Source organism: Pseudophryne corroboree, chromosome 3 (genome assembly GCF_028390025.1).
Source record: "Pseudophryne corroboree isolate aPseCor3 chromosome 3, aPseCor3.hap2, whole genome shotgun sequence".
NCBI classification, from domain to species: domain Eukaryota; kingdom Metazoa; phylum Chordata; class Amphibia; order Anura; family Myobatrachidae; genus Pseudophryne; species Pseudophryne corroboree.
Genome location: NC_086446.1, coordinates 351,837,710 through 351,863,067, shown reverse-complemented (window position 1 = coordinate 351,863,067; position 25,358 = coordinate 351,837,710). Strand labels below are relative to the sequence as shown.

The 25,358-nt window shown below is 47.2% G+C and overlaps 1 protein-coding gene across 3 annotated transcripts in view; it reads left to right on the top strand.

The window, feature by feature from the left end:
• Positions 1-25,358, top strand: part of MED24 (mediator complex subunit 24) — a 232,693-nt gene that overhangs the window by 79,285 nt on the left and 128,050 nt on the right. For all 3 annotated transcript variants that reach the window (XM_063959759.1, XM_063959760.1, XM_063959758.1), the window contains exons 8-9: positions 23,656-23,806; positions 24,079-24,192. In XM_063959759.1, the coding sequence (XP_063815829.1) occupies positions 23,656-23,806; positions 24,079-24,192 (265 nt within the window). The remainder of the gene's footprint in view (positions 1-23,655; positions 23,807-24,078; positions 24,193-25,358) is intronic.

Genomic DNA, 25,358 nt, shown 5'->3' with positions numbered 1-25,358 from the left:
CAGCAGCTCACTGCTGGGTATGCTTCCACAGTGACGAAAACGAGGCAAAGCCACACTCCCTTTTCCCGAGACCACGCCTTCTTTTCAGCCATGAAAGGCTCTCGTTTCGGATGACAAAAATGTTGGAAGGTATGTTGCTGGGCGAAGTGTTTATTATCTGCCCTCACACGTATGTGGAGTGTATCACTGCTATCCACTTGTCATACAGGAAGTGTTTTGTTACACAGGACATTTTGGTTATTACAGGAAATGCTGCTGCAGTTCTGTGGTGATTTGCACACAGGCCGCTGGAAATCAGGAGATTATCTGTGGTCTGGAGACTTGGTAATATGGGACAGGCAGCATCCGGTAAGCCCACAGGATTCCTTACAGAGTGCTCACAACATGACCTCCTCTCACTCCTCATTCTGGCTATGGGCATAACAGACGGGAGTGCTCAGTGCACGGGGGAAGAAAACCACAGGGTCACTGAAGGGGGAGATGTATCAAACCTTCTAAAGAGAACAGGTGGAGTCTGGAGATGTTGCCTACAGAAACCAGTTTGCTTCTACCTGTTATTTATCTAGTGCATTCTACAAAATAAGAGCTAGATGCTGGTTGGTTGCTACAGGCAGTTTCTATACCTGTCCTCTGTGGAAAGTTTGATGCATCTCCTCCTCAGTCTCTCTAAAAATCAGTCTGGAGGAGCACCGATTTTCGTAGAACCCGTACATACTGACATTGCTTGTGACTCTGTCACAAGGTTAGTGGCAGCTGAGGCAAGGAGGAGGGGGCCAGGCCTGTTGTCCATTACCCCTGCCTACGCAGTCCTGCCCCTTATACAATACTGTGCAAAGGTTTTAGGCAAGTGTGGAAAAAATGCTGCAAAGTAAGAATGCTTTCAAAAATAGAAATATTAATAGTGAGTAAAAAATTATTTTTATCAATTAGCAAAATGAATGAACAGAAGAGAATCTAAATCAAATCAATGTTTGTTTTGACCACCCTTTGCCTTCAAAACCGTATCAATTCTTCTAGGTACACTTGCACAAAGTCAGGGATTTTGTAGGATTATAGTCAGGTGTATGATTAACCAATCATACTAAACAGGCGACATTGATCATCATTTTCATATGTAGGTTGAAACACAGCATTAACTGGAACAGAATCAGCTGGTACTTCATGAGGAACAGCCAAACTCAATGGTGAGGTTGTGGTAGACAGTTTAATGTCACAGGTCATACACCATGGCAAGACTGAGCACAGCAACAGGACGCAGGGTAGTTATAGTAAGGTCTCTCCCAGGCAAAGGTTTCAAAGCAGACTGATGTTTCAAGATGTGATGTTCAAGCTCTATTTAAAAAATCCACTTAGAAATGGGCAACGTTGAGGACCATAGACGCAGCGGTTGGCCAAGGAAACTTAGTGCATCAATGAAAGACACATCATGCTTACTTCCCTTTGAAATCGGAATATGTCCAGCTGTGCCATCAGCTCAGAATTGGCAGAAACCCACGGGACCCAGGTACACCCATCTACTGTTCGAAGAAGTCTGTCCAGAAGTGGTCTTCTTGGAAGAATTGCGGCCAAAAAGCCATACCTTTGACGTGGAAACAAGGCCAAGCAACTCCACTATGGCCGATAACACAGGAACTGGGATGCAGAAAGATAGCAGCAGGTGCGCTGGATGGATGAGTCAAAATTTTAACTATTTGGTAGTAACAGAAGGCAGTTTGTTCGCAGAAGGGCTGGATAGAGGTACAATAATGAGTGGATGCAGGCAACAGTGAAGCATGGTGGAGCTTCCTTGCAAGTGAGGAGCTGCATTTCGTCAAATGGAGTTGAGGATTTGGTCAGGAGATTAATCATGTCCTCTATGCTGAGAAATATAGGTAGGTACTTATTGATCATGAAATACCATCAGAGAGGCGTCTGATTGGATCCAAATTTATTCTGCAGGAGGCCAAACGACCCCAAACATACAGTCAATGTCATTCAAAACTATCTATAGCATAAAGAAGAACAAGGAGTCCTGGAAATGATGATATGGCCCCCACAGAGACCTAATCTCAACTTCATCGAGTTTATCTGGGATTACATAAAGAGACAAGGATATGAGCAAGACTACATTCACAGAAGATTCTTTGACATTGTGCACTTTTTAAATCAATTTGCTAATTTCATTACAGTTTCTATCTTTGCAATGCTGGTCTGTACAAGATTAACAGTTGTTCGTTCAAATTATATCACTTTCTGCAGTTCTCTTAGGGTACAATCAAAGGAAACAGTTTGCTCAAGAATTTCCATGTAGAGAAAAGGTCAGCGCTTCCAAAGTAATAGTAGTAATGTCCACATTGTGTTCAGCGATAGTATAAGTCAGAAGTGCTCAACACATCCATTGCAGCACCATCTGGGTTGAATCTTGCAAGATTATGCTAGAATGTCTCACACACATCTCCAGTCAAGTGCAACAGTGAGGAATTATTAAAGGAAAACAGCTGATATGATTATCAGGCAATCTTAATAGTGCATTCATCTATATACATTAAAATCAACTATTTTGTACTTATACCTGTAACTAAATGTCTAGTGTCACACGATGGAGGCCAGAACCCTGTTACTGGGTCTGGCTCTGGCACTTTTGTGGCCATCCATGTTCCCGCTGTCCACGTGTGGAATCCTCAAAATGTTTTGCCATTTATCTGTTATTGCGGCTGACGTTCTCCTCCCGGCGGTTTCCCCATTTTGAACCGTGGGCGCCGCCATCTTGGATTGAATAACATCACCCGCTTTGCCAACCAGCTCTCAGTAACTCTGGTGACATGTTTCACCCAGTCTACCAGTGCTTAGAGCGCCATGTTTAAACCAGGAACTGCTGACAGCGCATTGCCAGTACAACATCTCTCTCAAAGTACAGGTTGAGTATCCCATATCCAAATATTCCGAAATACGGAATTTTTTGAGTGAGATAGTGAAACCTTTGTTTTCTGATGGCTCAGTGTACACAAACTTTGTTTAATACACAAAGTTATAAAAAATATTGTATTAAATGACCTTCAGTCTGTGTGTATAAGGTGTATATGAAACATAAATACATTCTGTGCTTAGATTTAGGTCCCATCGCCATGATATCTCACTATGGTATGCAATTATTCCAAAATACGGAAAAATCCCATATCCAAAATACCTCTGGTCCCAAGCATTTTGGATAAGGGATACTCAACCTGTATCAGTATCCCGGCTCCTGGTTTAGTTCCGGCTCCAGGTTTGCTTTACAGCATGGGTCTTCAACCTGTGGCCCTCCAGCTGCTGCGGAACTACACATCCCACCATGCCCTGCCACAGTTTTGCTATTAAGGCATGGTAAAACTGAGGCAGGGCATGCTGGGATGTGTAGTTCCGCAGCAGCTGGAGGGCCACAGGTTGAAGACCTATGCTTTACAGCATTCTGCCTCAGTGTGCTCTAGCACAACTCTTTGCCTCTGTGTTCCAGCAAACCTGCTTTAGTATTTGCTTAACAGTATATATCATGGCTACTGATCCATTAGTGCACCCAGTTCCAGTGTTTCCTGCATCCTGCTACAATTGTACTCCAGGAACCCGTTCCAGTGTTTTGCACTTTGCTCCAAGATATCTTGCGTACAGCTACAAGCTATATTGCATCGGTTATCTGTATCTGTCCTACCCATTCTGCTGCATCAGTCTCCTGCTACTACTAGTGGTCCACATTAGAAATAGCATTATTAGGCTATCCAGCTTGACTCATACTCCAGCACATACAGCTCTTCCAAAGGACTCCAAACCGAATCAATAAAAAATACCCTAGTGCTATGACATCTAGGAATTAATTTAGAACTAGTGAACACCCTGAGGCACATCTTGAGTAAAATGACAGCATGGTAGTAGGATGTTTCAGGAGAACCTAAAACAGGTTTTTGTTTGGAATCCCTGTGCAGCTGTCATCTGCCACTGCCTCTCGTACTCCGCACTTGGAGACAGAATTGTAGCATTAAGTATTGTTCCATCTTCAGATGGATCCCCTATCGGCAAGCCCTTGTTGTCTCCACTCCACCCTTATAGCTGTGTCTATGCAGGGGACAAGATCTTCTGTTGGGAGTGGAGTTGTTAGGCATGTTGGGGGGGGGGGATGGGACTAGCGACTGCTGCCTTCGGACACCTCTTGCTAAATGTGGGAGAACACAGGGAGCCGACCATTTTGGATTGGCATCATTCTGTCATCTAGGACCTTAGAGAAGGTAATCCTGTTATCTTCACTGTTAATCAGGAAGATAAACAGACCTACATTGATGAATTCACGTGAATTCTACAGGTTTGATTTATTTGTATCAGAGCCCTGTGCCCTGTCAGTCACATTTCTTATGTTACAAGAGTCACATGTCAAAATTGATTTTAAGTATAGTTTGCTTAACATTCAGTTTATGTTTGTGTGTCAGTCATAAGTTTAGGGTCTTATAAGTGTGTAGTATAATCATATTGTAAACAATATCCTTATGTCTATCCCAAGCATTTTTAAATGACTCTACTGTAGAAGCCTCTACCAACTCTGATGGGAGGTTATTCCACTTGTCCACTACCCTTTCTGTGAAATACTGTTTCTACAGCGGGGTACACTGGGATTCCACAAGGAATACATCGGGGTGTAAAGTTGGATCTTGATCCGAGGCACCAATAGGCTAAAGCTTTGACTATTCTCAGGATGCACTGCACCGCCTCCTATAATCCCGCCTCCAGCCATTGGAGCTCAGTTTGTAAGTTGGTGCCTGCAGAGCAGGTCACTAACAGGTGGGGCCGCGCTAGGCAGCCCTGAAAAGAGCTTTTTTAAGAAGACTTCAAGGGCCGCAGTACTGTTTGCCATTCTGACATTCTGTGCTGCGGGTCCATCACCTCCCCAGCAGCACTGCATACTCCCGTGGCTGGGTTCCCGGGTACATGCAGCGGAGGCGCACCAGTCATCAGGCACACCACTGCTGATGCTGTCCAGGATCGCGTGGCTGCACATCAGGGAGGAGGTAAGAGGGTCCCCCAGGTGGGACCCGCCGGTAAATCGCGGTCCCAGGAGACTGACCTCGCCGCTGGCGTGGACACTGTACTGCACAGGGACCCTACTATATCCACCAGGGCAGGGAGCACAGATCGGATTTACTAAAATCCATTTTACATAGGCTCCACAGTACCCGGTAGTGAGGCCCAGCATAGGGGATAAGGCGCTGACCTGTTACCCCTCCCCCAGCTACGGGGGCGCCATCTACTGCTGGTGTTCCCGCCCTGGAGCTGCATTTCACTCTCCCTCACTCCGTGACAGAGATTTTGGCACCATCTTCACTACTAGCTGGGCTGATCTCCGGGACTGCAGGGCACTGTCTCCTCTGTAAAGCCGCCTGTCTCATCATTCTACATGTCATTTTAGACAGTGTTAGTTAAAAACAAGTGTACTGCTATCTGAATATTTAGTACAAGTATTCTGTGATATACATCCAGTATCTACTGTGCATTTTTATATCTCTATTCATACATATTTATATGTAGTTTTACTAGTCCAGTGCAGTTTTATTGTTTATATGTAATAACTTCTGCATTGTGCCTGTGACTGAGTGTGCCTGCAGCTGTTGTGTTGATTTCATCTCCTGTATCACACTTATTGCTATCACTATATTCTGTACCCTGAGGGGCTAGGTACGTCAGGTTCACATATATATATATATATATATATGTTGAAATTCAGCCCGGCACTCTGTTTGTAATGTAAGATCTGCCCCGGTGCCTCCAGTAACGGAATCAATAGTAAATTAAAGAAGGCTGCGGCACTCAAGGTCTTGTCAAAAAGTTAGTTATAATTGAAACATCAAAATCAATACATCGACGTTTCGGGGATTTTAACCCCTTTTTCAAGATGTGTAGAAGCGTGTATATATATATATATATATATATATATATATATATAGTGCTACACAGTATATACGGTTTGGTATTTTTCACTGTATATTTCAGTCACCTCATACCACTTAAATTCTCTGTTTGTACCCTCTATTTACTGTTGCATAACACATGGGGTTATTTGCAGGTATTGTGTTTGTCTGACTATATTGTACTGTTACGCTCTAAGGCTACATTCACTATAATGTCTGCCACGCAGAGCGGGAAATCTGTGGATCCTGCAGTGCTGGCACCACGGATTTACCTGAGGGGGAAGTTTTAGCTGCTAGTTCAGGCGCTGGGTGCCCTACACCTCCCAGTCAACCCGCAGCCCCTGTGGCCATTCAGGAACCACCTTGGGCAGCGTTCTCAAGTATGCTGAATGCACTTGTAACACGTCTTACGCCCCCCTGTGGGACCTCCTGTGCCATTTCAACTCTGCATGCATAAAAGTTCCAAATCTGCTTGGCAAACTATCATTTGACAACTGGAGCTCTTGTTATAATACTTGGAAATAACTGCATGGACTTGTAACCATTTGTGCTATATGAAACAAATACCACAACAGTTACTACTACAAAGTTACTTATATATTCTGCTGCCATATAAACATCTGGCTGTATCAAGTGCACTAATTCTGCTGTATAAATCTATTGCATCTACTTTTGGCCAAATGTATAGTGTTGTGATTATAGGGAACTCATTTGTCTAAATTACTGTTAGGGATTGATCAGGAATACTATAGTAATATAGTGTTTAAAGGTAGTCTAGGAACAGTCCTTATGTATTTTACATATTTTAATAAAAAGTGAGTGTATTTTACTATTGTGCAGTGTGTCAGCGCTTTCTTAGTTGCTTTTCTCTCTATTAAGCTGATTCTCCAAATAGATGATGAGATTGAGCCTACTACTGCGTCTAAGAAACCTGATACGTTCAAACGTCAGAAGGTTGCTAAAGTAGTTTTACCACATTCTGACCATTTAATCAACATACGTCAGGAATCCTGGTAGTCTCCAGGAAAGGAATTTTCCCTGTCTAAAAAGATGCTAGCTCGTTATCCTTTCCCTGCGAAGTTGAGTAACCAGTGGGAAACTCCACCACTGGTTTACTCCCATGTTGCCCGTCATCTACTCTGCCTGTCACCACTGTCACCTCACTGAAGGGACCGACGGATAAGCGCATGGAGGGTTGCCTGAAGTCTATTTACTCTCTTATCGGTGCGGTACATAGACCCACTATGGCAGCCTCCTGGGCTGCGAAAGGAATTGAAGCATGGGTTCAGGCAATTGAGGATGAGCTGCCTCAGGATTTTTCTGACACTGCCAGACAATATCTGTCTTATATTACTACAGCCTCCCACTATATTCAGGAGGCGGTTTCTGATGCAGGTGTAATGGCGGCCAAGGCGTCTACTATGTCTATCCTGGCTCGCCAAATTCTGTGGTTGAGGTTTTGGATGGTGGACCTTGACTCCAGAAAGACCTTTTAAGGGAGACGTCCTATTTGGGGAGGATCTGAACAAGATTGTGACTGACTTGGCGAGTGCCAAGACTGCTTTTCTCCCAAGTACTAATCCTTCTGCGCCGAAGGCTTAGAGTACTACTTTTCGTTCCTTTCGACCTCCAGGAAAAGCAAAAGGTCAGGCGTACCCGAGACAGGCTCATGCTTCCAAAACCACTAAGCCCAAATCTAAACAATCCTGGGCCACCCGTCAGCCTGCTTCCAAACAAGACAAGCCTGTTGCATGACGGGGCGGGCCTACCCCTGGGGTGGGAGGCTGACTTCTGCAGTTCGTCCAGGCCTGGTTAAAGACCACTTCGGACACCTGGGTGCGGGAAGTTGTGTCTCATGGGTACGCAGTCTCTTTCCAGAGACGTCCACCTCGCCAGTTTTGCACAACGGTTATCCCTTCGGGTTCCGTTAAAAGTGCAAGCTCTACACTTGGTCGTACAATCCCTCCTGGACACAGGAGTGGTAGTGCCGGTACCTCTGTCTCAGAGAGGCAAGGGATACTGTTCGACCCTGTTTCTAGTTCTGAAGCCAAATGGGTCCTTCCGACCTATACTCAACCTCAAAACATTGAACAAATTTGTGAGAGTATCCAAATTCCATATGGAAACTGCACTCTATTGTGCTGGCCATGGACCTGAGGACTATATGGTATACCTGGACATACAGGATGCTTACCTGCACATACCTATTGCCATGTCGCAATATCTGAAGTTTGCTATTAGCAACCTACATTATCAATTCCAGGCCATGGCCCCTCGGATCTTTACCAAGTTATGACCGTGATGACGGCCCTTGTCCTGCCATTTCTGGACGACTTGCTGATCCTGGCGAACTCCCAAGAGGTTCTCCTCAGTAATCTGGAACTGACTGTTCAATTCCTACAAGACTACGGGTGGCTCATCAACTGGAAAAAGTCCTCGCTGGTCCCTGCTCGGAGCATGATGCACCTGGGGGCACTACTGGACACACACAGCCAACGATTGTTTTTGTCTCCAGAGAAAGTCCTGAAACTTCAGAACAGGATCAGATACTTCCTCTCTCGCCAAGAGTGTCGATACACTCGGCGATGCAAGTACTAGGCCTCATGGTGTCGGCTTTCGACATGGTAGAGTACGCTCAATTTCATTGCCGCCCTCTGCAGAGGTTAATCCTTTCCAAGTGAGACGGCCTGCCTTATCGGATCAGGTCTCAAATGATCTCCCTGACTCCAGAGGTTCGTCCGTCACTGAGCTGGTGGCTTCAAGACCAACAGTTGAGCAGAGGCTGTCCCTTCTGGATGCCAGTCTGCGCGGCTGGGGTGCGGTGTTGGAGAAACACTCTCCAGGGTCGGTGGACCAGGGAGAAATCTCTCCTCCCGATAAACATTCTGGAATTGCGGGCAGTGTTCAATGCGTTGATACTGGCCCTTCCTCTGGTACAGAACAGGCCTGTTCAAGTACAATCAGATAACGCCACTGCGGTGGCGTACATAAATCATCAAGGCAGCACTCGAAGCCGCATGGCAATGCTGGAAGTATCAAAAATCCTCCGTTGGGCGGAACGCCATCTGCCAGCAAAATCGTCAGGGTTCCTTCCCGGAGTCCTCAACTGGGAAGCGGATTTCCTCAGTTGTCAGGACGTTCACGCCGGAGAGTGCAGTCTTCATCCGGATGTCTTTCAACTCCTAGTGGACACGTGGGGCCTACCAGATGTAGACCTGATGGCGTCTCGACACAATCACACGGTTCCGATCCTCGGATCAAGGACAAGGGATCCTCGAGCAGCGTTCGTGGATGCACTGGCAATTCCATGGAACTTTCGGCTGCCATACGTGTTCCCTCCAGTGTCACTCCTGCCCAGGGTACTACGGAAGTTCAAGCAAGAAAGAGGAATACTACTTCTAGTCACTCCAGCTTGGACCAGACGGCATTGGTTCTCAGACCTGCAGGGTTTATCAAAGGAGCGTCCTCTTCTACTTCCTCAATGCCCAGACCTCCTCATTCAGGGCCCTTCTGTCTATCCGGACCTGGCCAGACTGGCTTTGACGTCGTGGCTCTTGAAGCTTCACTCCTGAGGGCCAAGGGATTCTCTGAAATGGTTTTCAAACTATGTTGAAGGCCCGCAAACCGGCTTCTGCACAGATTTATTACAGGGTCTGGAACTCTTACTTCGCATGGTGTGTTGCTAAGAATTTTTTATGCCTATTCATTCAGAACTTCCAGGCTTTTGGCTATTCTGCAACAAGGCCTAGATTTAGGCCTTCGTCTGGCCTCCCTCAAGGTTCATATTTCTGTCTTGTTGGTGTGGTTTCAGAGGAAAATTGCGTTTATTCCTGACGTTCATACTTTTACTAAGGGTGTTTTACGGATTCAGCCTCCCTATGTCCCTCCTGTGGCTCCATGGGATCTGTCTGTTGTCTTATATGCCCTACAAGAGTCTCCATTTGAATCTCTTGAGTCTGTGGACCTTAAATGCCTTACGCTTAAGTTCGTGTTTCTGTTGGCTATTGCCTCTGCTAGGAGGATGTCGGACTTAGGCGCTATGTCCTGTCGTCCACCCTTTCTAATTTTTCACCGTGACCAGGCAGTTCTTAGAACTCGCCCCGGTTATCTATTGAAGGTGGTGCCATCTTTCCATCTTAACCAAGAGATGATTGTTCCTGCTTTTATCTCTTCTGGTTTGTCCTCCAAAGAGCGGTCTTTGGATGTGGTGAGGGCTCTCTGTATTTATGTGGAGAGGACTGCCTCTATCAGGAGGTCAGATACCCTTTTTGTACTTTTTGGTTTTCACAAACGTGACTGGCCTGCGAATAAGCAAACCTTGGCCAGATGGATTAGAATGGTGATTGCACAAGCCCATGCGCAGGCTGGACTCCCAGCTCCTGCTGCTATCAAAGCCCATTCTACTCAGTCTGTTGGACCTTCTTGGGTCGAGGCGTGTCCGCTGAACAATTGTGCAAGGCGGCTACGTGGTCTTCAGTGAACACTTTCATTAGGTTTTTTACCTTTGATACATCCTCTTCCCAGGATACTTCCTTTGGACTTTGGGTTCTTGTGCCCGCTACGGTGTGTCCCCTCCCACGAGGAACTGCTTTAGGACATCCCCGATGTATTCCCTGTGGAATCCCAGTGTGCCCGCTGCAGAAAAGGAGATTTATGGTAGATTTACCGTGGTTAAATCTCTTTCTGCGAGGTACACTAGATTCCACAGGGCACCCACCCTGATGCACTTAGTGTCTTTGGGTTTGTAAGGCATTAGCCGCTAGTCCCTTCTTCTGTCGTGAGAATGTGGTTCTATGTGACAAACATCTGCCGTCTCTCTTTTACCTGCTACTGCATTGGACTGGTTAACGAAAAAATGAGCTCCAGTGCCTGGAGGTGGGGTTATAGAGGAGGCGGTGCAGTGCATCCTGGGAACAGTCCAATCTTTAGCCTGTTGGTGCCTCGCATCAAAATCCAACTCTACACCCTGATGTATTCCCTGTGGAATCCAGTGTACCTCGCAGAAGGAAATTTAACCATGGTAAGTCTACCATAAATCTCCTTTCCCTCATATTTCCCCTGAACCTGCCTCCCTCCAGTTTCAGTGCATGTCCTTGTGTTCTAATACTTAAATTCCTTTGAAGAATGTCTCCCTCCTGTACATTGATATATTTGAAAGTTTATATCATGTCCCCCCTTTCGCTTTTCTGCTCCATGTTAAGATCTTTTAGTCTTTTCATGTAAGTTTTGTGATGGAGGCCATGCACCCTTTTAGTTGCCCTTCTTTGTACATTCTCTAATGTATTAATATCTTTCTGGAGATATTTTCTCCAGAACTGAACACAGTATTCTAGATGAGGCCGCACCAATGACCTATACAGTGGCATTATTACTTCTTTCTTTCTGCTGCTGATTCCTCTCCCAATGCAACCAAGCATCTGACTAGCCTTCCTCATTGCTTTGTTGCATTGCCTCCTTGCCTGTAAGTCACCTGAAATAGTGTCTGCTACAGATGGAGCTGCGCTAATCGTGGCTCCGTCTGTGTCTGGGGCGCACCTATCACCGCGTCTGTGGTACACGTGCGTCCATGCCGCGCACGCACCACATTCACTAGAATGGGAGCATCTCTTTGCACTCCCGGCGGGGATAGGTCGGACGGATCGCCTAGTCCCGCTGGGAGTGCACATATGAGATAGAGCCACACTCATCTAGTGCGGCTCTATCTGTAGATCTTTCCTACTCAGTCAATTCCAGTATAGTGCCATTAATACTATATTTAGCCTTTGGTGTTTTGAGACCCGAGTACATGATTTTGCATTTTCTCTGTGTCTACTCTCACATACAGTAGGGTAGGCTTGCATTATTACTGTCTGTGTGTATGTGTATGTGTATGTTGTTGTGTTTACTGTGAAATATGGGTAAGCACAAATTGTGCAGTATCTGTCACACCAGATTCTCTCCATTATCTAATGACTCTGTTTCCTGCGAGCAATATAGTCAATCATCCCAACTTAGTGAAGAGGTTGGGGGAGAGGGTCCAGAGCCCCACTGGTTAGGGTCTCTTAAAACCATGGTGTCTGATATGTCATCTCAACTCACTGCAAATGTGCAGAAAACTCAGTTACTGCAACAAGCTGTGGCAGATTAAGCTGCTAGGGCTGATGCACAGCCCCCCCCCCCCCCCCCCTCTCCCATGCAGGTCCCCAGAAGCGTGGTTTACCTGCACTGCTGTCTGATACAGATGATGATGATATACCAGATGATGGGGATGACCCGAATCCAGTTAGTGGGGATCCTGATTCTGCTCAGGGTATTGAACCCCTCATTTTGGCTATAAGGGAGGTGTTTAAGCTCCCCCTAGAGGATGCTACATCTCAGCAGTCGTTTTTCTTTGTGCAAAATAAACCCAATGTCACTTTCCCTGATTCTCCAGAGTTAGATGATTCAAACAGGCCTCGAAAAATCCAGACAAAAAATTCCAAGTGTCTAAAAAGTTTTTGCGCACTTTCTCTTTTCCTCCTGAAGGTAGAACATTTTGTGAGGAACTCCCTGGGCTGGATGTCTGTCTCTCACCTGTGTAAGAAGGTGGTACTACCTACCCTGGGCTCCTTTTCAATGAAGGACCCTGGGGATCGGAAGATGGTGACTAACTTAAAGTCTATATACACTGCGGCCGGCCTTTTACAAGGACCGGTTATTGCGGGTTGTTGGATGACCCATGCTATTCTTGGGCCATTCAGATTCAGGGGGTCTCTCGGGGGACATGCCCTTAGTTACTATGGGCACCCTATTGAAGCACATTCAGGACACTACACGGGTCCTCTGTGATTCCCTCAAGGAGATGAGGAATATTAATGCTAGGACGTCGGCCATGGCGGTGTCGGCACGCAAGGCCTTGTGGTTGCGTCAGTGGATTGCGGACGCAGAATCCAAACGTGTAGAATCTCTCCCCTTTTCTGGGGAATGGCTTTTTGGGGTTGAGTTGGATACCTGGATTTCCAAGGCTGTGGCTGGAAAATCCATGTTTCTCCCCTCTGGGGCCCCGCCGGCAAGATGCTCTTATCCGGGGCCGTCTGTCCAGTCCTTTTGGTCTCACAGATTTCACTCGAAGGCCAGAGGTGCCTCCAATGCGGTCAGAGGCACCAGAGGTAAGTCCAGAAAACCTATAAGCAGTTCTCAGGAACAGTCCACCGGTTCTGCTTCCACTAAGGCCTCAGCATGACGGTGCTCACCCACCCCAAGGGGATCTCGAGGTGGGAGCTCGATTGCGTCACTTCAGCTGCGTCTGGGAGAATTCCTGCCAAGTTGCCTGGGTCAGAGAGCTTGTTTCTCAAGGCTACAAGCTGGAGTTCGAAAGTACTCCACCCCAACGATATTTGAAATCAAGCTTACCAGCTTTGGAGGATATGCAAGTTACTTTGCAACTGGCTATCCAAAAGTTGGTCCAGTCCCACGTCATTATTCCAGTACCACTGCTGCAACGCAGCAAGGGGTTTTAGTTAAACCTGTTCGTGGTACCGAAACCAGATGGTTCGGTAAGGCCCATTTTGAATCTGAAGTCTTTAAAATCCGTATTTGAGGGTGTTCTAAGTCCTAAATGGAATCCCTGCGAGCAGTGAATGCGGGTCTGGAAGACCGAGAATTTATGGTCTCCTTGGATATCAAGGACGCCTACATCCATATTCCGATTTGGCTGCCTCATCAGTCGTTCCTACGATTTGCCCTACTTGGACGATCACTTCCAGTTCTAGGCCCTACCCTTCAGTCTGTCTACAGCCCCGATGGTATTCACGAAGGTGATGGAAAAGATGAAGTTACAGCTCCGGGTTCAGGGGGTCAATATGGTCCGCTACCTGGACGATCTTCTGATATAGGCAAGATCCAGAGAACTTTTGTTGCTCCATATCGACCTCACCATCCATCTTCTGTCGGACCACGGGTGGATCCTCAATTTACAGAAGTCCCATCTGGAGCCCACTCAGAGGCTTCTGTTCCTGGGGATGTTGCTGGATACTGTGGCCCAGAAGGTGTTTATTACCAGTGGAAAAAGCGAAAACACTTCAGGAAATGGTCCGTATGGTGCTCCGACCTTCTCGAGTGTCCATCCTTCTTCGCACAAGATTGTTGGGAAAGATGGTTGCCTCCTACGAGGTGATCCATTATGGGAGGCTCCATGTAAAGAACGTTTCAGTTGGATCACCAGAGCAAGTGGTCCGGATCACATCTTCAGATGCACCGGATGATTCGTCTGTCACCTCAGGCCAGGATTTCCCTCCTGTGGTGGCTTCAGTCCTCCAATCTCCTCGAGGACAGGAGTTTCGGGATTCAGGATTGGACCCTCCTCACGACGGATCAGAGTCTGAGAGGATGGGGAGTGGTCACCCATGGGGCACAGTTCCAGGGCAGTTGGTCAGCCCACGAAAGCCTCCTTCCAATCAACATTCTGGAACTTCGGGCGATCTACAATGCTCTACTTCAAGCCTCTCCTCTGCTCACAGACCATGCAATCCTGGTGCAGTCGGACAACGCCACGGCAGTGGCGTACATCAATTGACAATGAGGGACAAAAAGAGCCTGCGTGCGAGAGGTGTCAAAGATACTCCTCTGGGCGGAAAGAAATGCAAGAGCCATGTCAGCAATCTTTATTCCGGGTGTAGACAACTGGGAAGCGGACTTCCTGAGTCGTCACGATCTCCACCCGGGGGAATGGGGAATCCACCATCTGGTGTTCCAGCAGATCATCAACCGGTGGGGTTGCCCACAAATAGACATTATGGCTTCTCGTCTCAACAAGAAACTTCCCTGGGACCAGGGACCCTTAGGCAAGGGCAGTGGACGTACCAGCTGGTTTACCTATTTCCTCTGATTCCATTGCTCCCACGAGTGCTAAAGTGAATTAGGAATCAAGGTGTCCAGGCAATTCTGATTGCTCCGGATTGGCCTCGGAGGGTGTGGTACGCGGATCTTCTGGACAAGTCCATCCAAGACCCCTGGCCCCTGCCACTAAGAGATCTTCTTCAACAAGGACCATTCGTCTACCCGGACTTACGGCGTCTTCATTTGACGGCATGGAGGTTGAACGGAACATCCTAGCTCTCAAAGGCCTTTCCAGGAAGGTTGTTGCAACCATGGTTCAGGCCAGGAAACCTGTGACGTCAAAACATTATCATCATATCTGGAGGCGTTATGTTTCTTGGTGCGAGGAACGCAAGTATCCGCCTGCTGAATTTCTCTTGGGACGTTTCGTGCAGGCTGGTGTGGATAAGGGCTTACATCTGGGTTCTATTAAGGGCCAGATTTCAGCCCTTTCCATTTTCTTCCAGAAGAAATTGGCAGTATTGCCAGAAGTTCAGACCTTCTTGCAAGGGGTACTCCACATACAACCACCTTTTGTGCCGCTTACGGCACCCTCGGATTTGGATGTAGTGTTGGAATTTCTACAGTCCTCCTGGTTTGAACCTCTGATGACAGTAGAAGTCAAGTACCTCACATGGAAGACGGTGATGTTACTGGCCCTGGCTTCTGCTCGACGTGTCTTATCGTGTAAAAGCCCCTACTTGGTCTTTTATGTGGACAGAGCGGAGCTCCGGACTAGACAGCAGTTCCTGCCGAAGGTCGTCTCCGCGTTCCACCTGAATCAACCTTTTTGTGGTTCCGTCCAGTTCTGACGCTTCTGCTCCTCCGGAGACCTTGGATGTTGTGCGTGCTTTGAAGATCTATGTCAGGCGCACAGCTCGGGTCCGAAAGACGGATTCTTTGTTCGTGCTCTATGATGCGCAGAAAAAGGGTTGTCCTGCTTCAAAGCAGTCTATTGCTCATTGGATTAGGCTTACTATCCAACAGGCCTATGTGTCGGCAGCCTTACCTGTTCCTAAGTCTCTAAAGGCCCATTCTACAAGATCGGTGGCTCTTACTGGGCGGCTGCCCATGAGTCTCGGCCCAGCAACTATGCCGAGTTGCTACCTGCTCGGGGAAGAACACTTTTGTTAAATTCTACAAATTTGATACCCTGTCCAAAGAGGATACCCAGTTTGGGCAGGTGGTGCTGCAGCTGTCTCCGCACGTTCCCGCCCATTCTGGATGTTTTGGGACTTCCCCATCGTACTAGTTCTCCCCAATATCCCTTATGGATGCTAGAGAAAATAGGATTTTAAAACCTACATGTAAATCCTTTTCTCGTAGTCCATAAGGGATATTGGGCTCCCTCCTCAGTGCGTTGACTTTTCTGCAGGTTCTTGTTCTGTAGTTACCTGTTCAACTGTTGCTGTTGTTGTTACTAGCCGTTGCTGGTTGTTGTATGGTTGTGGCGTGCTGGTGTGTAAATTTCACCACCTTTTGTTATCTTGTTCCTTCTCTCATATATGTCCTTTCTCCTTCGGGCACATTTTACCTATAACTGCCTGTGGGAGGGTCATAGAGGGGAGAAGCCAGCACACCCAGTTGAAGAAATTTAAAGTGCACTGGCTCCTTTGGACCCCGTCTGTACCCCATTGTACTAGTTCTCCCCAAATATCCCTTATGGACTACGAGAAAAGGATTTACTGGTAGGTATTAAAATCCTATTTTTTGGCATTATTCTGTAGTGTCCACGTTCTTAACCATTCCTCTATAATACACATGTCCTCAGCCGCGGTCCCCCAGACCCCACAAAGTGCATGTTTTGCAGGTCTCCTCACAGATGGATCTTTTAAAATTTTCAGTAAGTAACGAGTACACCTGTGCACCTGCTGGATTACCTGTAAAATGTTGACTGTTTGGGGTACTGAGCGCCGACTTTGAGAACCTATGCTCTTGTCTACCTGGATCATTAATCCTTTGTTTTACACCTCCTGGCGTGTCTACCCTGTTGCATATCATTGTGTCATTTGCAAAAAGGCATACTTTCTCCTAAAAAGATTTTGCAGAGTCACCAATAAAGATATTAAAGAGCACTGGTCCAAGTACAGATCCTTGGGGTACTCCACTGGTAACATTTCCCTCCTGTGAATGCACTCCATTTACTACGACTCTCAGTTTTCTATCCTGCAACCATGATTTTATCCATGCTGTAAGGGAATACCGGGATGGACACAGTGCACTAGCAACTGCAGTGTGTGCAGAATTGAGTGTACGTGGAAGTACCAGTCTTTAAATGCAGCTTTTACATAAAAGTGGTAGTGCAATTGCGCACTCGTTGTGATGACTGCTAAGAAACCACGTTGGGCGCATGGATGCTTAAAACTCTATATTAGGTTGAATATACTGACACTGTCACAGGGCTATTACTTCTTAATTGGATCTATAATATTTACTTACACCTATCCTCAAATAATCCCGTTTAGCACGCCATAGACTTTGCGATTGAGCCGCGCCAGCAAACTAACCATGCTGCTCCAGATATGCCCTCCTAGAGCTTTCTGTTCTTTTCTCTGACGTCCTAGTGGATGCTGGGAACTCCGTAAGGACCATGGGGAATAGCGGCTCCGCAGGAGACAGGGCACATCTAAAGAAAGCTTTAGGATCACCTGGTGTGCACTGGCTCCTCCCCCTATGACCCTCCTCCAAGCCTCAGTTAGATTTTCTGTGCCCGACGAGAAGGGTGCACACTAGGGGCTCTCCTGAGCTCTTTGTGAAAGTTTTAGTTTAGGTTTATTATTTTCAGTGAGACCTGCTGGCAACAGGCTCACTGCATCGAGGGACTAAGGGGAGAAGAAGCGAACTCACCTGCGTGCAGAGTGGATTGGGCTTCTTAGGCTACTGGACATTAGCTCCAGAGGGACGATCACAGGTTCAGCCTGGATGGGTCACCGGAGCCGCGCCGCCGGCCCCCTTACAGAGCCAGAAGAGCGAAGAGGTCCGGAAAAATCGGCGGCAGAAGACTTTCCTGTCTTCAGATAAAGGTAGGCGCACAGCACCGCAGCTGTGCGCCATTGCTCTCAGCACACTTCACACTCCGGTCACTGAGGGTGCAGGGCGCTGGGGGGGCAGCGCCCTGAGACGCAATAAATCGATAGAAAACCTTTTATGGCTAAAATAAATGCATCACATATAACTCCTGGGCTATATGGATGCATTTAACCCCTGCCAAAACATACAAGAAAACGGATGATAAGGACGCCGAGAAAGGGGCGGAGCCTATCTCCTCAGCACACTGGCGCCATTTTCCCTCACCGCTCAGTTGGAGGGAAGCTCCCTGGCTCTCCCCTGCAGTCACTACACTACAGAAAGGGGTTAAAAAAGAGAGGGGGGCACAAATTAGGCGCAGTATAAACAATACAGCAGCTATAAAGGGAAAAACACTTATATAAGGTTATCCCTGTATATATATAGCGCTCTGGTGTGTGCTGGCAAACTCTCCCTCTGTCTCCCCAAAGGGCTAGTGGGGTCCTGTCCTCTATCAGAGCATTCCCTGTGTGTGTGCTGTGTGTCGGTACGTTTGTGTCGACATGTATGAGGAGAAAAATGATGAGGAGACGGAGTAGAGTGTCTGTAATAGTGTTGTCACCCCCTGGGGGGTCGACACCTGAGTGGATGTACTGTTGAAATTGCGTGACAGTGTCAGCTTTGTATAAAAGACAGTGGTTGACATGAGACAGCCGGCTACTCAGCTTGTGCATGTCCAGACGTCTCATACAGGGGCTCTAAAGCGCCCGTTACCTCAGATACAGACGCCGACACGGATACTGACTCCTGTGTCGACGGTGAAGAGACAACCGTGATTTCCAATAGGGCCACACATTGCATGATTGAGGCAATGGAAAAAGTTTACACTCTTCTGATAATATAAATACCACCAAAAAAAGGGGTATTATGTTTGGTGAGGAAAAACTTCCTGTAGTTTTCCTGAATCTGAGAAATAAAATGAGGTGTGTGATGATGCGTGGGTTTCCCCCCGATAACAATTGATAATTTCTAAAAAGTTATTGGCAGTATACCTTTTCCCGCCAGAGGTTAGGGTGCGTTGGGAAACACCCCCTAGGGGGGATAAGGCGCTCACACGCTTGTAAGAACAAGGGCTCTACCCTCTCTGGAGATGGCCGCCCTTAGGGATCCTGCTGATAGAAAGCAGGAGGGTGTCCTAAAATGTATTTACACACATACTGGTGTTATACTGCGACCAGCAATCGCCTCAGCCTGGATGTGCAGTGCTGGGTTGGCGTGGTCGGATTCCCTGACTGGAAATTTGATATCCTAGATAAGGACAGTATATTATTGCCTATAGAGCAATTAAAAGATGCATTTCTATATATGCATGATGCACAGCGGAATATTTGCCGACTGGCATCAAGTATAAGTGCGTTGTCCAATTATACCAGTAAAGTGGTCAGGTGATGCGGATTCCAAACGGCATTTGGAAGTATTGCCTTAAAAAAAAAAAGGGAATGTACCCCAGGTCGCCTCTCAAAATAAGACGCCGTATTATCAGGCGCAGTCCTGGTTGGCAAGCGGACAAAAGGGTTCCTCTTTTCTGCTCGTGACAGAGGGAGAGGAAAAAGGCTGCAGAGATCAGCCAGTTCCCAGGAACAGAAACCCTTTTCCGCCTCTGCCAAGCTCTCAGTATGACGCTAGGGCTTTACAAGTTCAGGCACGGTGGGGGCCCGTTCTCAATGAATTTCAGTGCGCAGTGGGCTCACTCGCAAGTAGACCCCTGGATCCTTCAGGTAATATTTCAGGGGTACAAATTGGAATTCGAGACGTATTCCCCTCGCCGTTTCCAAAAGTCTGTTTTACCGACGTCTCCCGCTGACAGGGAGGCAGTTTTGGAAGCCATTCACAAGCTGTATTCCCAGCAGGTGATAATTAAGGTACCCCTCCTGCAACAGGGACCGGGGTATTATTCCACACTATTGTGGTACTGAAGCCAGACGGCTCGGTGAGACCGATTTTAAAATCTAAAATCTAAAATCTTTGAACACTTACATACAGAGGTTCAAATTCAAAATTGAGTCACTCAGAGCAGTGATTGCAAACCTGGAAGAAGGGGACTACATGATGTCTCGGGACATCAAGGATGCTTACCTTCATGTCAAAATTTACCCTTCTCACCAAGGGTATCTCAGGTTATGGTACAGAACTGTCACTATCAGTTCAGACGCTGCCGTAGGGATGGTCCACGGCACCCCGGGTCTTTACTGAAGTAATTTCCGTAATGATGATATTCCTTCGAAGGAAGGGAATTTTAGTTATCCTTTACTTGGACGATTCCCTGATAAGGGTGAGATCCAGGGAACAGTTGGAGATCGGTGTAGCACTACCTCAGGTAGTGTTGCGGCAGCACGATTGGATTCTCAATATTCCAAAATCGCAGCTGGTTCCGACGACTTGTCTTCTGTTCCTAGGGATGATCCTGGACACAGTCCAGAAAGAAGGTGTTTCTCCCGGAGGAGAAAGCCAGGGAGTTATCCGAGCTAGTCAGGAACCTCCTAAAACCGAACCAAGTCTCAGTGCATCAATGCACAAGGGTTCTGGGTAAAAATGGTGGCTTCCTACGAAGCAATCCCATTCGGCAGATTCCACGCAAGACTTTCCAGTGGAACCTACTGGACAAATGGTCCGGGTCGCATCTTCAGATGCTTCAGCGGATAACCCTGTCACCAGGGACAAGGGTATCCCTCCTGTGGTGGTTGCAGAGTGCTCATCTTCTAGAGGGCCGCAGATTCGGCATGCGGGACTTGGTCCTGGTGGCCACGGATGCCAGCCTGCGAGGCTGGGGAGCAGTCACACAGGGAAGGAATATCCAGGGCTTATGGTCAAGCCTGGAGACATCACTTCACATAAATGTCCTGAAGCTAAGGGCCATTTACAATGCTCTAAGCTTAGCAAGACCTCTGCTTCAAGGTCAGCCGGTGTTGATCCAGTCGGACAACATTACGGCAGTCACCCACGTAAACAGACAGGGTGCCACAAGAAGCAGGAGGGCAATGGCAGAAGCTGCAAGGATTCTTCGCGGGGCGAAAAACCATGTGATAGCACTGTCAGCAGTTTTCATTCCGGGAGTGGACAACTGGGAAGCAGTTTTCCTCAGCACGACCTCCACCCGGGAGAGTAAGGACTTCACCCAGAAGTCTTCCACATGATTATAAACCGTTGGGAAAAACTCGACAGGTATTGCGCCACGTCAAGGGACCCTCAGGCAATAGCTGTAGATGCTCTGGTAACACCGTGGGTGTACCAATCAGTGTATGGGTTCCCTCCTCTGCCTCTCATACCCAAGGTACTGAGATTGATAAGATGGAGAGGAGTAAGCACTATATTAGTGGCTCCGGATTGGCCAAGAAGGAATTGGTAACCGGAACTTCAAGAGATGCTCACGGAGGATCCGTAGCCTCTACCTCTAAGAAGGGTCCTGCTCCAGCAAGGACCTTGTCTGTTCCAAGACTTACCGCGGCTGCGTTGACGGCATGGCGGTTGAACGCCGGATCCTGAAGGAAAAAGGCATTCCGGATGAAGTCTTCCCTATCCTGATCAAAGCCAGGAAGGATGTAACCGCAAAACATTATCACCGCATTTGGCGAAAATATGTTGCGTGGTGCGAGGCCAGTAAGGCTCGACGGAGGAAATTCAACTGGGTCGATTCCTACATTTCCTGCAAACAGGAGTATCTATGGGCCTGAAATTGGGGTCCATTAAGGTTCAAATTTCGGCTCTGTCAATTTTCTTCCAAAAAAGAACTAGCTTCAGTCCCTGAAGTTCAGACATTTGTTAAAGGGGTACTGCATATACAGCCTCCTTTTGTGCCTTTAGTGGCACTTTTGGGATCTCCAGGTGGTTTTTGGGTTCCAAAAGTCACATTGGTTTGACACACTTAAATCTGTGGAGTTAAAATATCTCACAGAAAAAGTGGTCATGCTGTTGGCTCTGGCCTGGGCCAGGCGCGTGTCAGAATTGGTGGCTTTATCCTGTAAAAGCCCTTATCTGATTTTCCATTCGGACAGGGCGGAATTGAGGACTCGTCCTCAGTTTCTCCCTAGGGTGGTTTCAGCGTTCACCTGAACCAAACCTATTGTGGTGCCTGCGGCTACTAGGGACTTGGAGGACTCCAAGTTGCTAGACGTTGTCAGGACCCGGAAAATATATGTTTCCAGGACGGCTGGAGTCAGGAAATCTGACTCGCTGTTTATCCTCTATGCACCCAACTAGCTGGGTGCTCCTGCTTTTAAGCAGACTATTGCTCGTTGGATTTGTAGTACAATTCAGCTTGCACATTCTGTGGCAGGCCTGCCACAGCCAAAAATCTGTAAATGCCCACTCCACAAGGAAGGTGGGCTCATCTTGGGCAGCTGCCCGAGGGGTCTCGGCTTTACAACTTTGCCGAGCAGTTACTTGGTCAGGAGCAAATACGTTTGTAAAATTCTACAAATTTGTTACCCTGGCTGAGGAGGACCGGGAGTTCTCTCATTGGGGGCTGCAGAGTCATCCGCACTCTCCCGCCCGTTTGGGAGCTTTGGTATAATCCCCATGGTCCTTACGGAGTTCCCAGCATCCACTAGGACGTCAGAGAAAATAAGAATTTACTTACCGATAATTCTATTTCTCGTAGTCCGTAGTGGATGCTGGGCGCCCATCCCAAGTGCGGATTGTCTGCAATACTGGTACATAATTATTGTTACCAAAAAATTCGGGTTATTGTTGTAGTGAGCCATCTTTTCGAGAGGCTTCTCTATTATCATGCTGTTAACTGGGTTCAGATCACAAGTTGTACAGTGTGATTGGTGTGGCTGGTATGAGTCTTACCCGGGATTCAAAATCCTTCCTTATTGTGTACGCTCGTCCGGGCACAGTATCCTAACTGAGGCTTGGAGGAGGGTCATAGGGGGAGGAGCCAGTGCACACCAGGTGATCCTAAAGCTTTCTTTAGATGTGCCCTGTCTCCTGCGGAGCCGCTATTCCCCATGGTCCTTACGGAGTTCCCAGCATCCACTACGGACTACGAGAAATAGAATTATCGGTAAGTAAATTCTTATTTTTCTGTCTGTACATCTGTTTTGACTGTTTTACTGTAGTTCTATGTTTCTTCTCTCCCCTGCCCCCCCCCACCCACCCATCTCTTTATTGGGCATGGTCAGAATTAGAGAAGTGTTGGATCAGATTTACTTGGTTCTTTTCCCCAAACTATTGCTAGTTTGGATTAATCTGGATTTATTTTATTGGCTATCCAAAACACGTGAGAGCTGATAGCCAATAGAATGCCGTTTTTGAGATCAGAGTACAACCAAGTAAATCCGAACTTGCACATCTCTCTAGTTATAATTAACGGAGTTCTGGGGCTGTCTGAGGTATTGAGGAGGAGGGAGGAAGCCCTGTTCAAAACAATTCAAGTTTTAAAGTGCTGGGTCCATACACCACCGTGTACAACCCAGTGTTCCAGTGCCGCCCAACCTCCCATGGAATTGGAGAAATGGATTTTATGGTAAGTCCAAAAATCACGCTTTTTCTCCAGGTGAGCTGACACCAGGGCAAATATTAGAAGATGGCAAATTATTTCATTCATCTGTTTGTATTTTTATTTGTAGAACCATAAATACATTTTAAATCTACTTTACCAAAACTCTGTTTTCTACTGCAGATAGGTCTTAGGCTTACATGGTCATTGTCTTGCATAATTCATTTCTATTTGTTATTATACTAATTTTAAATTCCTTATTTTATTTTATTTTTAATTCATGAAGATTTGTAGAGGCAAAAAGTGTAAAATATTTCAATTTCCCTTTCTTTTAATTGTCTGTCTGGTGTGTTACAGCACATTTCATTTCTTAAGGTACCATCTCTGTTTCTCTCTTGCCGTCCACAGCATTCCATCCTTGCTGTCCGCTCACTGTGACCAGCTACACAGGACTGGCTTCCCAACGGTACATGCTGTCGTTATGTTAGAAGGCGCAATGAACCTGACAGGGGAGGCACAGCCATTGGTGGAACAGCTGAACACTGTGAAGAGGATGCAGGTTATAACTTACAGTAGTATATTCACTGTAGGACAATCCTAACGTTTTCAGTAGACTAGTACTACTACTCCCGCCACCAATACCACTGCTGCCTGCCATCACTACTATACGTACCACAATTACTACTACCATGCCCTTTTTTCAGTACTTCTGATCAGCTTCCAGATCCTTCACTATGTGAATTAATTGCAGTGATAATACTGTGCAATTATTCCTCTTTTTTTTGTGTGCTAATTAAATGTCTAATTATGACAATGTCCTCTCCTACACAGCGCATCCCATCTCACCTCTTCCTGCTGGAGATCTGGAAAGCATGTGTTGTGGGGTTAATAGAGTCCCCTGCCGGAACCGATGAGCTGAAGTGGACTGCATTCACTTTCCTTAAGGTATGTCACCTTAAAGTGTTTTATTAGGGGGAAAGCAAACGGGCCCTTTTTATTTCTCTGACGTCCTAGTGAATGCTGGGAACTCCGTAAGGACCATGGGGAATAGCGGCTCCGCAGGAGACTGGGCACATCTAAAGAAAGCTTTAGGACTAGCTGGTGTGCACTGGCTCCTCCCCCTATGACCCTCCTCCAAGCCTCAGTTAGATTTCTGTGCCCGACGAGAAGGGTGCACACTAGGGGCTCTCCTGAGCTCTTTGTGAAAGTTTTAGTTTAGGTTTATTATTTTCAGTGAGACCTGCTGGCAACAGGCTCACTGCATCGTGGGACTAAGGGGAGAAGAAACGGACTCACCTGAGTGCAGAGTGGATCGGGTTTCTTAGGCTACTGGACATTAGCTCCAGAGGGACGATCACAGGTTCAGCCTGGATGGGTCACCGGAGCCGCGCCGCCGTCCCCCTTACAGAGCCAGAAGAGCGAAGAGGTCCGGTGAAATCGGCGGCAGAAGACGATCCTGTCTTCAGATAAGGTAGCGCACAGCACCGCAGCTGTGCGCCATTGCTCTCAGCACACTTCACACTCCGGTCACTGAGGGTGCAGGGCGCTGGGGGGGCAGCGCCCTGAGACGCAATAAATCGATAAAACCTTATATGGCTAAAATAAATGCATCACATATAACTCCTGGGCTATATGGATGCATTTAACCCCTGCCAAAACATATAAAAAAACGGATGATAAGGACGCCGAGAAAGGGGCGGAGCCTATCTCCTCAGCACACTGGTGCCATTTTCCCTCACAGCTCAGTTGGAGGGAAGCTCCCTGGCTCTCCCCTGCAGTCACTACACTACAGAAAGGGGTTAAAAAAGAGAGGGGGGCACAAATTAGGCGCAGTATAAACAATACAGCAGCTATAAAGGGAAAAACACTTATATAAGGTTATCCCTGTATATATATAGCGCTCTGGTGTGTGCTGGCAAACTCTCCCTCTGTCTCCCCAAAGGGCTAGTGGGTCCTGTCCTCTATCAGAGCATTCCCTGTGTGTGTGCTGTGTGTCGGTACTTTTGTGTCGACATGTATGAGGAGAAAAATGATGTGGAGACGGAGTAGAGTGTCTGTAATAGTGTTGTCACCCCCTAGGGGGTCGACACCTGAGTGGATGTACTGTTGAA